Source organism: Mytilus trossulus, chromosome 13 (genome assembly GCF_036588685.1).
Source record: "Mytilus trossulus isolate FHL-02 chromosome 13, PNRI_Mtr1.1.1.hap1, whole genome shotgun sequence".
Classification (NCBI taxonomy): Eukaryota; Metazoa; Mollusca; class Bivalvia; order Mytilida; family Mytilidae; genus Mytilus; species Mytilus trossulus.
In genome coordinates, this window is record NC_086385.1 from 4,171,473 (window position 1) to 4,186,436 (window position 14,964).

General features: G+C 36.1%; 1 protein-coding gene across 1 annotated transcript in view; it reads left to right on the plus strand.

Annotated features, from left to right (window-relative positions):
* Window positions 1-501: 501 nt before the first annotated feature.
* Window positions 502-14,964, plus strand: part of LOC134695347 (uncharacterized) — a 39,667-nt gene continuing 25,204 nt past the window's right edge. Inside the window, exons 1-3 of the mRNA XM_063556571.1 lie at window positions 502-601; window positions 8,658-9,079; window positions 9,397-9,565. Of these exons, the coding sequence (XP_063412641.1) occupies window positions 502-601; window positions 8,658-9,079; window positions 9,397-9,565 (691 nt within the window). The remainder of the gene's footprint in view (window positions 602-8,657; window positions 9,080-9,396; window positions 9,566-14,964) is intronic.

The following is a 14,964-nucleotide window of genomic DNA, read 5'->3' on the forward strand; positions in this document are numbered from 1 at the left end:
AAAAAGCTGTCAAATTCTGAGAAATTTTTGTTGAACTTTTGTCAAAGTTTGACTGGATGTGACGTACTATTTTTTTGTGGAATTAAACATAAAGGCCACCTGCCATTAAACTACAGAGTTCTTCTATCTTACTTAACATGTTCGTCTGCTATTATACATTGTGTATTGGGGGTTTTAGAAAATGTTGGCATTTCCTTTCCATCCTTTAAGTCATTTCATTTTGCTGTTGGCTTGTGTGGGTAGAAAAATGAAGTCAATCAATTTCTTGTTAAAACACGTAATTCTTTAAGGTACAAACCCTACCATAATTGCATACTATAATGCCAATTCTAACATGGTCGATTTTATTTGTGGTAAATTGTATAGGTTTTATTGATAATTTTTTTTGGGATGACTTATACATATTGTTTTTACTTTTATTTTCACAGTAATCGTCCAATTAAAAGCTCTTTAAAGATTGTTTAAATAACGAGAAGTGAAGAGTAGATTTTATATGACACAATGACTGAACCTACAGAAGATAGAACACTAAAGCGGACGATACCACCTGATTTACAGAGACAAGTAGAGGACATACAGATAAAGATACCAACAACTACAGGTATACAACTCATATTTAATGTTATCTAAACAATTTAATCGTGGTAAATTGTACAAATGTAGGTCAGAATAAGAGTAAAAAATGACTGAACCAACAGAACCAGGGCCACTAAAAAGGACAATACCACCTGATTTACAGTAACAAGTACAAATTAAGTAGAAGATGTACGGACAAAAGATACCAAGAACTACAGGTATTATCCTATTCAACAGGTTTTGTTTTATATATTCTCACTACAGAGAACACATACTATTAGTAACAAATTAAAAAATAACAAATACATTGTACCAGTTAGATGTCGGCTAGGGTCACACAATCCTTGATTAACAATTTTAATAAATTAAATATTGTTTTTCACAATTTGTTATTATATTCCACTTTTCTTAATTGAATGGGGTTCTTTGATATGATATATCAAAGCATGTATTCAGATTTTTTATTGTTTGCATAGTTGGTCCATATTGGGGTTCAGAACTGAACTTTGTTTGATTTCATTAGAAAACTAAATATTGGTGATCTTTCATTTGTGCAATCTTAACATATTTTAAAATTTTGATTTTTATCGTGTTTTTATACGTTCCTTAACCAGACGTTGTATACCTTTGTCCGTCCATCTGTCTGTCCGTCCATCCCTTTCTCATTCAATGTTTATATTGTACTTCCAGATAACTCCGCCTTCAGTTTGAAAGCTAGCAGGTTTTCATTTTATATATGCACTCACCATGCTCACTGCTAAAAATTGGCGTATTGTTTTACTCCTTTCTGTCCGTCTGTCCCCTGTCGGTCCGTTAATGCATCTGTCTCATTATGAGTTAATGCAGGTACATACAGTCAGGGGTACTACTTGTACAAGTGTATTTTATTTACTTGAAGAAGTGAAAAAAAAATATACACATATAAGTAAATAAATAATGTTTGAATAATCTCCCCTTAATTTTCTGAAAAATTTACTTGTACAAGTAAATTTTTCTTACAAAACCACAAAAATCCTCAAGTTTTGAGATGTCAAATCATGCCTTTAATGATTTTTCCCAGGTTTGCTCAATTTTTTTCATTAAAGTTCAATGTTTCATCTCATTAATTCATCAAAGAAACTGATTGAGCAAAGATCTTGTATATTTGCGCAAGGCATTCAAAAATTGCTTCTTTGGGGCTTGTAAATGAGCAGTGTTAAGAAGATAACAGACAAATGGGACTTTCATTGTCCATGAAATTACACTTGTATGATTAGTAAAGACATCTGCAAAGGGTAAACAATTTAAAATTCTATTAGAGCAAAGAAATCTTCAGAATTGAAGAAAAGAAGACAGGATGATTTTTTTACCTATACAAGTACAAAAAATGAAGTAAAAAAAATCTGAATGCGGAAGGGACATAACTCAGCTAGTTTTTTTTAACCATACAAGTAAATAAAATTCACTTGTATAAGTATACTACAAATTTACTTATATGTGTATATTTTTTTTTACTTTTTCAAGTAAACAAAATACACTTGTACAAGTAGTACCCCTGACTGACATATTCCAAATAACTCTTACTTGTCCTACAAATTGATGGCTATGAAGTGTTCACGTTGCTTGCTGTTTGTACATATACTGAGCCAAAAAAGTTTCAAATATCAACAAAAATGTGAAATTTTATTTTATTACAAAATCATAGCAGCATGTATATAATTTCAATAATAACAAAATGGAATTATGACAAGTCAGAAGCAACATGAATGTCTATCACTCACATTCATGAGGATTTTATTTGTATGGAGCGTGGGAGGGTCAGAATGCAGACATGCAAATGACATGAGTATAGTGTTATTCAAAATAAATTTCTCAGCCATGCCCTACATTGTATGTCATGTATGTGTACTAATGAAGGATTGGCAGGCACACCAGCAGCTGCCCTTGGGCAATGCATTACTTTTGTGGCCTGAAAAAAACTTGTCACGTGTTGACGTAAAGGAAAAGTAACACTCCTCCCTTGACAATAGTTTATTTTGGTCTACAAGAAATCAATCACCGGGAAATTTTTTTAAATTACATAAATTACAGGTAAAACTAAGGATTATATCAATGATGTTTAAATAATGTTTCTCCAGAAAGAACCAACAAATTTCTTTTAAAAAGTGTTGCTAAACTTCTTTATCATGTTTATCGAAGGTTTGCATGTGGTCAGGATTTTGATTATTGCTTCTTTGGAAATTGTTGAACATTGTAATTGTTTTAGTATTCTTGTATACGAGATGTATAGTGTTGTCTGTTTGTGATTTCTTAGGCTTTACAAGGAAAGAACGATGTATGAGTAGAAAAGTTTTTATATAAGAATTTGAAAGGAAGATAAAGATATTATTTGAGCTTAATGTTTTGTGGTAAAAAGTGAAATCACAAAAATACTAAACTCAGAGGATTATCCAATCAAAAAGTCCATAATGATGGCATAATCACATGGCAAAATCAAATGACAAAACACATCAAAAATGAATGGACAAGCAAAAACTGTCATATTCCTGACTTTTGTGACTGACATTTTCAAATTTAGAAAATGATTGATAAAACCTTGTTTTAAAGTGCTAAATCTCTCACTTTGATGACAGTCTCATCAGAACGTGAACATATTATTGTGATCTTAGAATGAATCAGGCTATAAACATGATAAATTTACGTTTTTTGATTGAGGTAAGCCTTGCAATTGATATTTTTATCATGTGTTTTTATTATGTTGTGATGTTATACTATTGTTTCAGAAAAAAGGGAGAACTTTTGGTACCATTAAAACATTTAATCCCCCTGAAAATATTTGCACCTGTACTAAGTCTGAAATCTGATGTACAGTAGTTGTCGTTTGTTGATGTAATTTATACATGTTTCTCATTTCTCGTTTGTTTTGTATAGCTAAGACCGTTGGTTATCCGTTTGGTTGGTTTTACACTAGTAATTTTGGGGCTCTTTATAGCTTGTTGTTCGGTGTGAGCCAAGGCTCCGTGTTGAAGGCCCTACATTGACCTATAATTGTTTACTTTATAAGTTGTCATTTGGATGGAGAGTTGTCTTGTTGGCACTCACACTACATCTTCCTACATGTATATTCATTCTTTACAAGACCGACCCACTGAGCTGAATTTTTAATGTACTAGATCTCAAAGTAATAGTCTACAGAAGGACAAGTCTCCTATCACAGACACATCATGCTAGATCACAAAGTAACAGTCTACAGAAGGACAAGTCTCCTATCACAGACACATCATGCTAGATATCTGAGTGGACAGGATAACAGTCTTCAGAAGGACAAGTCTCCAATCACAGACACATCATGCTAGATCACAAAGTAACAGTCTACAGAAGGACAAGTCTCCTATCACAGACACATCATGCTAGATCTCTGAGTGGACAGGATAATAGTCTACAGAAGGACAAGTCTCCTATCACAGACACATCATGCTAGATCTCTGAGTGGACAGGATAACAGTCTACAGAAGGACAAGTCTTCTATCACAGACACATCATGCTAGATCACAAAGTAACAGTCTACAGAAGGACAAGTCTCCTATCACAGACACATCATGCTAGATCTCTGAGTGGACAGGATAATAGTCTACAGAAGGACAAGTCTCCTATCACAGACACATCATGCTAGATCTCTGAGTGGACAGGATAACAGTCTACAGAAGGACAAGTCTCCTATCACAGACACATCATGCTAGATCTCTGAGTGGACAGGATAACAGTCTACAGAAGGACAAGTCTCCTATCACAGACACATCATGCTAGATCTCTGAGTGGACAGGATAATAGTCTACAGAAGGACAAGTCTCCTATCACAGACACATCATGCTAGATCTCTGAGTGGACAGGATAACAGTCTACAGAAGGACAAGTCTCCTATCACAGACACATCATGCTAGATCACAAAGTAACAGTCTACAGAAGGACAAGTCTCCTATCACAGACACATCATGCTAGATCTCTGAGTGGACAGGATAATAGTCTACAGAAGGACAAGTCTCCTATCACAGACACATCATGCTAGATCTCTGAGTGGGCAGGATAACAGTCTACAGAAGGACAAGTCTCCTATCACAGACACATCATGCTAGATCTCTGAGTGGACAGGATAACAGTCTACAGAAGGACAAGTCTCCTATCACAGACACATCATGCTAGATCTCTGAGTGGACAGGATAACAGTCTACAGAAGGACAAGTCTCCTATCACAGACACATCATGCTAGATATCTGAGTGGACAGGATAACAGTCTACAGAAGGACAAGTCTCCTATCACAGACAAATCATGCTAGATCTCTGAGTGGACAGGATAACAGTCTACAGAAGGACAAGTCTCCAATCACAGACAAATCATGCTAGATCTCTGAGTGGACAGGATAACAGTCTACAGAAGGACAAGTCTCCTATCACAGACACATCATGCTAGATCTCTGAGTAATAGTCTACAGAAGGACAAGTCTCCTATCACAGACACATCATGCTAGATCACAAAGTAATAGTCTACAGAAGGACAAGTCTCCTATCACAGACACATCATGCTAGATCTCAAAGTAACAGTCTAGAGAAGGACAAGTCTCCTATCACAGACACATCATGCTAGATCTCTGAGTGGACAGGATAATAGTCTACAGAAGGACAAGTCTCCTATCACAGACACATCATGCTAGATCTCTGAGTGGACAGGTTAACAGTTTACAGAAGGACAAGTCTTCTATCACAGACACATCATGCTAGATCACAAAGTAACAGTCTACAGAAGGACAAGTCTCCTATCACAGACACATCATGCTAGATCTCTGAGTGGACAGGATAACAGTCTACAGAAGGACAAGTCTCCTATCACAGACACATCATGCTAGATCTCTGAGTGGACAGGATAATAGTCTACAGAAGGACAAGTCTCCTATCACAGACACATCATGCTAGATCTCTGAGTGGACAGGATAACAGTCTACAGAAGGACAAGTCTCCTATCACAGACACATCATGCTAGATCACAAAGTAACAGTCTACAGAAGGACAAGTCTCCTATCACAGACACATCATGCTAGATCTCTGAGTGGACAGGATAACAGTCTACAGAAGGACAAGTCTCCTATCACAGACACATCATGCTAGATCTCTGAGTGGACAGGATAATAGTCTACAGAAGGACAAGTCTCCTATCACAGACACATCATGCTAGATCTCTGAGTGGACAGGATAACAGTCTACAGAAGGACAAGTCTCCTATCACAGACACATCATGCTAGATCTCTGAGTGGACAGGATAATAGTCTACAGAAGGACAAGTCTCCTATCACAGACACATCATGCTAGATCTCTGAGTGGGCAGGATAACAGTCTACAGAAGGACAAGTCTCCTATCACAGACACATCATGCTAGATCTCTGAGTGGACAGGATAACAGTCTACAGAAGGACAAGTCTCCTATCACAGACACATCATGCTAGATCTCTGAGTGGACAGGATAACAGTCTACAGAAGGACAAGTCTCCTATCACAGACACATCATGCTAGATCTCTGAGTGGACAGGATAACAGTCTACAGAAGGACAAGTCTCCTATCACAGACAAATCATGCTAGATCTCTGAGTGGACAGGATAACAGTCTACAGAAGGACAAGTCTCCAATCACAGACAAATCATGCTAGATCTCTGAGTGGACAGGATAACAGTCTACAGAAGGACAAGTCTCCTATCACAGACACATCATGCTAGATCTCTGAGTAATAGTCTACAGAAGGACAAGTCTCCTATCACAGACACATCATGCTAGATCACAAAGTAATAGTCTACAGAAGGACAAGTCTCCTATCACAGACACATCATGCTAGATCTCAAAGTAACAGTCTACAGAAGGACAAGTCTCCTATCACAGACACATCATGCTAGATCTCTGAGTGGACAGGATAAGAGTCTACAGAAGGACAAGTCTCCTATCACAGACACATCATGCTAGATCTCTGAGTGGACAGGATAACAGTCTACAGAAGGACAAGTCTCCTATCACAGACACATCATGCTAGATCTCTGAGTGGACAGGATAACAGTCTACAGAAGGACAAGTCTCCTATCACAGACACATCATGCTAGATCTCTGAGTGGACAGGATAACAGTCTACAGAAGGACAAGTCTTCAATCACAGACACATCATGCTAGATCTCTGAGTGGACAGGATAACAGTCTACAGAAGGACATGTCTCCTATCACAGACACATCATGCTAGATCTCTGAGTGGACAGGATAACAGTCTACAGAAGGACAAGTCTCCTATCACAGACACATCATGCTAGATCTCTGAGTGGACAGGATAACAGTCTACAGAAGGACAAGTCTCCTATCACAGACACATCATGCTAGATCTCTGAGTGGACAGGATAATAGTCTACAGAAGGACAAGTCTCCTATCACAGACACATCATGCTAGATCTCTGAGTGGACAGGATAACAGTGTACAGAAGGACAAGTCTCCTATCACAGACACATCATGCTAGATCTCTGAGTGGACAGGATACAGTCTACAGAAGGACAAGTCTCCTATCACAGACAAACCATGCTAGATCTCTGAGTGGACAGGATAACAGTCTACAGAAGGACAAGTCTCCTATCACAGACACATCATGCTAGATCTCTGAGTGGACAGGATAACAGTCTACAGAAGGACAAGTCTCCTATCACAGACACATCATGTTAGATCTCTGAGTGGACAGGATAACAGTCTACAGAAGGTCAAGTCTCCTATCACAGACACATCATGCTAGATCTCTGAGTGGACAGGATAACAGTCTACAGAAGGACAAGTCTCCTATCACAGACACATCATGCTAGATCTCTGAGTGGACAGGATAACAGTCTACAGAAGGTCAAGTCTCCTATCACAGACACATCATGTTAGATCTCTGAGTGGACAGGATAACAGTCTACAGAAGGACAAGTCTCCTATCACAGACACATCATGCTAGATCTCTGAGTGGACAGGATAACAGTCTACAGAAGGACAAGTCTCCTATCACAGACACATCATGCTAGATCTCTGAGTGGACAGGATAACAGTCTACAGAAGGACAAGTCTCCTATCACAGACACATCATGCTAGATCTCTGAGTGGACAGGATAACAGTCTACAGAAGGACAAGTCTCCTATCACAGACACATCATGCTAGATCTCTGAGTGGATAGGATAACAGTCTACAGAAGGACAAGTCTCCTATCACAGACACATCATGCTAGATCTCTGAGTGGACAGGATAACAGTCTACAGAAGGACAAGTCTCCTATCACAGACAAATCATGCTAGATCTCTGAGTGGACAGGATAACAGTCTACAGAAGGACAAGTCTCCTATCACAGACACATCATGCTAGATCTCTGAGTGGACAGGATAACAGTCTACAGAAGGACAAGTCTCCTATCACAGACACATCATGTTAGATCTCTGAGTGGACAGGATAACAGTCTACAGAAGGACAAGTCTCCTATCACAGACACATCATGCTAGATCTCTGAGTGGACAGGATAACAGTCTACAGAAGGACAAGTCTCCTATCACAGACACATCATGCTAGATCTCTGAGTGGACAGGATAACAGTCTACAGAAGGACAAGTCTCCTATCACAGACACATCATGTTAGATCTCTGAGTGGACAGGATAAATGGAGAAGCTGCAAATACCTTTGAAATTAACTAGTATAACCAAGATAACCAAGATGGCAAACGAACCTAAACCTTCCTCACTCGAGGACCTCAATCTTTCACTAGGCAACCACTGAATTACAGGCTCCTGACTTGGAACAGGCACAAACATAAATGATGTGGTGGGGTTAAACATGTTAGCGGGATCCCGACCCTCCCCCTAACCTGGGACAGTGGTATAACAGTAGAACATAAGAAAGAAGTCATTTTGTTAAATGATTTCATTTTCAATCTTAACAAATCCTTACACGAAATAAAATATATAAAATTAAAAAAAAATGTTTAAAAAGAAAGGCAAGAGAATATATTAAATTCCGTCTTCTCTCTATGAAATACATTTCTCTCACATTGATTTTCTTCTAGGTCCACCGGGAGATTTGGACGAGGAGAAGAAAAGATGGCTGATTGTTGGAATATGTCTTCATTCAATTATTTCTCCTCTACTGAGAAAATATGCAGATCCTATTCTCAGAAGCTTGTATAATTCTCTAGTGTCCAGCGATACCATCGATACACAGGGATATAATCGATATCTAAGGAAATACCCAGCATCAAACAGATATTATCTCAACTATGAATCAGTCAACAACAACAGAAGATTGAACAAGAATTATAGGAGTTATGATTACAAAGTAACAAGCCATGTGGATCTGTCAAAGTTGTTTCTACAGCCTAATATGGCTCAATACACTGGCTTTAATGAGTCATGTGACTCATCTGCATTGCTTGGTTTAGTTATCAACATCAGTTCATTTCCACCAATTATACAGACGGATGCTGAAAAGGTATACATTTTCAAGATATTTTAATATATGCACTATTGCATGTGTACTTTTAATTTGTCTTTTGGTTTTTTCTTATATGTTGCTATGCCATTGTCGATTTTCTTTGACCTTACAAGTTTAAAAGTTTCCTTTTTATATCCTGCCTGTTTTTTTAACACTGCGAATTGAACAACTTTGAAACATATAAGATTTTAGGTCAGTGAGGTTCAAAATCATACCTTCTCTTTAAGTTTTTAAAAAGAGGCATTTTTCTGTCATCAAATATGAAATGGACTAAATAGTTATCTGTCTTTTTTTATCTATTTTTTATTTTATAGATACGATCAGACATACGTAATCCCTGGGCACACTGTGACTTCAGAGAATGGACCACAGGCAAATATACACATTCCTTCAATGTAATGGGACAACTTGTTAAGGACATTGGACTAACTAACAGAGAAGAAAACAGGATCTTGGGAGAACTCAATACCTGGGCAACAAATGGTAAAATGATAAAATGTATTGTGTTACTAAATGTAATATTTTGCTGGGCTAACACTACATGTACTTCAGAATCATATTGAAAAGTGATTTCTCCGTTTGAAACTGATTGGAAGAAGTGGTGAGATTGTTTGATCGTGCCGCTACAATTTTTTTTTTTTAATAAAGGCCATATTTAACATATTTTCTTTTTAGCTCACCTGGCCGAAAGGCCAAGTGAGCTTTTCCCATCACTTGGCGTCCGGCGTCCGGCGTCCGGCGTCGTCGTTAACTTTTACAAAAATCTTCTCCTCTGAAACTACTGGGCCAAATTAAACCAAACTTGGCCACAATCATCATTGATGTATCTAGTTTAAAGTTTGTGTTTAATTACCCGGCCAACCATCCAAGATGGCCGCCATGGCTAAAAATAGAACATAGGGGTAAAATGCAGTTTTTGGCTTATAACTCAAAAACCAAAGCATTTAGAGCAAATCTGACATGGAGTAAAATTGTTTATCAGGTCAAGATCTATCTGCCCTGAAATTTTCAGATGAATCAGACAACCCATTGTTGGGTTGCTGCCCATAAATTGGTAATTTTAAGGAAATTTCACTGTTTTTAGCTCACCGGGCCAGAAGGGCCAAGTGAGCTTTTCTCATCACTTGGTGTCCGTCGTCCGGCGTCTGGCGTCCGTCGTCCGTCGTCCGGCGTTAACTTTTACAAAAATCTTCTCCTCTGAAACTACTGGGCCAAATTTAACCAAACTTAGCCACAATCATCATTGATGTATCTAGTTTAAAATATGTGTTTTTTGACCCGGCCAACCAACCAAGATGGCCGCCATGGCTAAAAATAGAACATAGGGGTAAAATGCAGTTTTTGGCTTATAACTCAAAAACCAAAGCATTTAGAGCAAATCTGACATAGTAAAATTGTTGATCAGGTCAAGATCTATCTGCCCTGAAATTTTCCGATGAATCACACAACCCATTGTTGGGTTGCTGCCCTTAAATTGGTAATTTTAAGGACATTTTACTGTTTTTGGTTATTATCTTGAATATTATTATAGATGGAGATAAACTGTAAACAGCAATAATGTTCAGCAAAATAAGATTTACAAATAAGTCAACATGACCAAAATGGTCAGTTGACCCCTTTAGAAGTTATTGCCCTTTATAGTCAATTTCTAACCATTTTTCGTAAATATCCATGATCTTTTACAAAAATCTTCTCTGAAACTACTGGGCCAAATTAAACCAAACTCGGCAACAATCATCATTGATATATCTAGTTTAAAGTTTGTGTTTAATTACCCGGCCAACCATCCAAGATGGCCGCCATGGCTAAAAATAGAACATAGGGGTAAAATGCAGTTTTTGGCTTATAACTCAAAAACCAAAGCATTTAGAGCAAATCTGACATAGTAAAATTGTTGATCAGGTCAAAATCTATCTGCCCTGAAATTTTCCGATGAATCAGACAACCCCTTTGTTGGGTTGCTGCCCTTAAATTGGTAATTTTAAGGACATTTTACTGTTTTTGGTTATTATCTTGAATATTATTATAGATGGAGATAAACTGTAAACAGCAATAATGTTCAGCAAAATAAGATTTACAAATAAGTCAACATGACCAAAATGGTCAGTTGACCTCTTTAGAAGTTATTGCCCTTTATAGTCAATTTCTAACCATTTTTCGTAAATATCCATGATCTATTACAAAAATCTTCTCTGAAACTACTGGGCCAAATTAAACCAAACTTGGCAACAATCATCATTGATATATCTAGTTTAAAGTTTGTGTTTAATTACCCGGCCAACCATCCAAGATGGCCGCCATATCTAAAAATAGAACATAGGGGTAAAATGCAGTTTTTGGCTTATAACTCAAAAACCAAAGCATTTAGAGCAAATCTGACATAGAGTAAAATTGTTTATCAGGTCAAAATCTATCTGCCCTGAAATTTTCAGATGAATCAGACAATCCATTGTTGGGTTGCTGCCCATAAATTAGTAATTTTAAGGAAATTTTACTGTTTTTGGTTATTATCTTGAATATTATTATAGATGGAGATAAACTGTAAACAGCATTAATGCTCAGCAAAGTAAGATTTACAAATAAGTCAACGTGACCAAATAGGTCAGTTGACCCCTTTAGAAGTTATTGCCCTTTATAGTCAATTTTTAACCATTATTTGTAAATATCAAAGATCTTTTACAAAAATCTTCACCTCTGAAACTACCGAGCCAAATTAATCCAAACTTGGCCACAATCATCATTGATGTATCTAGTTTAAAGTATGTGTTTTTTGACTCGGCCCACCATCCAAGATGGCCGCCACGGCTTAAAATAGAACATGGAGGTTAAATGCAGTTTTTGGTTATTACTCAAAAACCAAAGCATTTAGAGAAAATCTGACATGGGGTAAAATTGTTTATCTGGTCAAGATCTAACTGCCCTGAAATTTTAAGATGAATGGGACAACTCTTTGTTAGGGTGCTGCCCCTAAATTGGTAATTTTAAGGAAATTTTGCTGTTTTGGGTTATTATTTTGATTATTATTATAGATAGAGATAAACTGTAAACAGCAATAATGTACAGCAATTTAAGACTCAAAAAGAAGTATAAATGACCAAAATGGTCAATTGACCCCCTAAGAAGTTATTGCCCTTTATAATCATTTTTTAACAATTTTCATAAAATTTGTAATTTTTACTTACATTTTCCACTGAAACTACATGGACAAGCTCATTATAGAATAAGATAGAGATAATTGTAAGCAGCAAGAATGTTCAGTAAAGTAAGATGTACAAACACATCACAATCACCTAAACACAATTTTGTCATGAACTGTCTGCTTCCTTTGTTTAATTCACATATACCAAGGTGAGCGACACAGGCTCTTTAGAGCCTCTAGTTTATATTGTTCAATTCATATCTGAGTATGCAATTTTAGTAACATTTTAAATTCAATGTGTTTTAGTTCTTGTTTTAGGTTTCAAACTAAATATCTAGGACAAAAAAGAATTTTTAGTTTATGTCGAAAAGAAAAAAAGATAGAAAAATATATCAATTACAATTAAATTAAGAAAAACTACATGAACTCTTCTATGTCTGTTTTAGCTCACTTGGCCCTGTAGCCAAAATGGTCAGTTGACCTCTTAAGGAGGAATTGCCCTAAATCTTTTACCAAAATCTTGTCCTCTGAAACTACTTAGACGAATTTAAACTTGCCCTGAAATTTTCAGATGAATCTGACAACCCCTTTGTTTAGTAATAAGAGTTAATTAAACTCTAAACAACAATAATGTTTAGCAAAGTAAGATATACAAATAAGTCAACATGACCAAATCGATCAGTTGACCCCTTAAGGAGTTATTGCCCTTTAAAGTAAATTTTTATAGTCCAGCAACAAAGTGTTTGGTGAAATATAGTTTTACCCATGTTCGTCATTCTGTCATTCCACAACATTTAAACCATTGTACAGACTTTTTTTTTCTAAACGCCTTGAAATATTGGGCAGATTTTTGGTATGTGAGTTAACCATGAGGAGTTACAGATCGAGTTTAGTTAAAGTTTTGCGCCGCTGATTTTTGCCGAAATAAAGGGTTAAAGACTTTGATAACTGTTGTAAATCACAGTTTCAAAATGTAAATGGAATTTGTTTTTTATACGCCTTCAGATTATGAGCTGTTTTTTATGTGTGAAAGTACATGTACAATCATGTTAGTGTCCATAATATGCACATATACCAAGGTGATTGACACAGGCTCTGTGGAGCCTCTAGTCTAGGAAATAAAGTGTTTCTCATTAACAAATATGTTAATTTAACAAAGTAAAGCTGGGTCATAATCATGATTTTATATATTAATACCAGAGTAAAGCAACTTTAATTGATAAATTGAAACAATGCATATACGTGAAATTATATATATAATTTAGGAGATAACTGTATTGTATTTAAAGCTTGGCCTTCGTAAAACGTAGATTTTACTGTCGCAAATTGAGTTTACCTAGCGACGCGGAGCGGAGATAGGTGATCGGATATTTGCGACAGTAAAATCAAGTTTTACAAAGGCCAAGCTTAAAATACAATACAGTTATCTCCATTCTAATGCCGCATCTTAAAATAAATGTCATTAAATAAATATTTTGGCTTAAAAATGGCATAAATGAAAAAGTCCGCGAAACTGTTGCATTGTCTTTAGCATCTAAACAATGTGAAGTCATGTGTTTAATCTGGATGTCAAACATGAATACTAAACGTATTTTTATACGACCGCAAATTTTGAAAAAAATTTCGTCGTATATTGCTATTACGTTGGCGTCGTCGTCTGCGTCGTCGTTGTCCGAATACTTTTAGTTTTCGCACTCTAACTTTAGTAAAAGTGAATAGAAATCTATGAAATTTCAACACAAGGTTAATGACCATAAAAGGAAGGTTGGTATAGATTTTGGGAGTTTTGGTCCCAACAGTTTAGGAAAAAGGGCCCCAAAGGGTCCAAAATTAAACTTTGTTTGATTTCATCAAAATTGAATAATTGGGGTTCTTTGATTTGCCGAATCTAACTGTGTATGTAGATTCTTAACTTTTGGTCATGTTTTCAAATTGGTCTACATTAAGGTCCAAAGGGTCCAAAATTAAACTTAGTTTGATTTTGACAAAAAATGAATCGGTTGGGTTCTTTGATATGTTGAATCTAAAAATGTACTTAGATTCTTGATTATTGGTCCAGTTTTCAAGTTGGTCCAAATCTGGGTCCAAAATTAAACTTTTTTGATTTCATCAAAAATTGAATAAATGGGGTTCTTTGATATGCCAAATCTAACTGTGTATGTAGATTCTTCATTTTTGGTCCCGTTTTCAAATTGGCCTACATTAAGGTCCAAGGGGTCCAAAATTAAACTAAGTTTGATTTTAACAAAATTAAATTCTTGGGCCTCTTTGATATGCTGAATCTAAACATGTGCTTAGATTTTTGATAATGGGACCAGTTTTCAAGTTGGTCCAAATCAGGATCTAAAATTATCATATTAAGTATTGTGCAATAGCAAGTCTTTTCAATTGCACAGTATTGTGCAATGGCAAGAAATATCTAATTTCACAATATTGTGAAATAGCAATTTTTTTTTTAATTAGAGTTATCTTTCTTTGTCCAAAATAGTAAGCAAGAAATATCTTATTGCAAGAATTTTTTTTAATTGGAGTTATCTTTCTTTGTCCAGAATCAACTTAAATCTTTGTTATATTCAATATACAATGTATATTCACTTTTTACTACCAACTGATAAATTTAAATAATCTTTACCATTCAGTGATAACAAGCAGTTTTTTTTACATCTTAATATTTTAAGATGTATTTAAATGAGTAGTTATTGTTGCAAACTCCATTAGAATATTTTAATTGAGATTAGTTTTG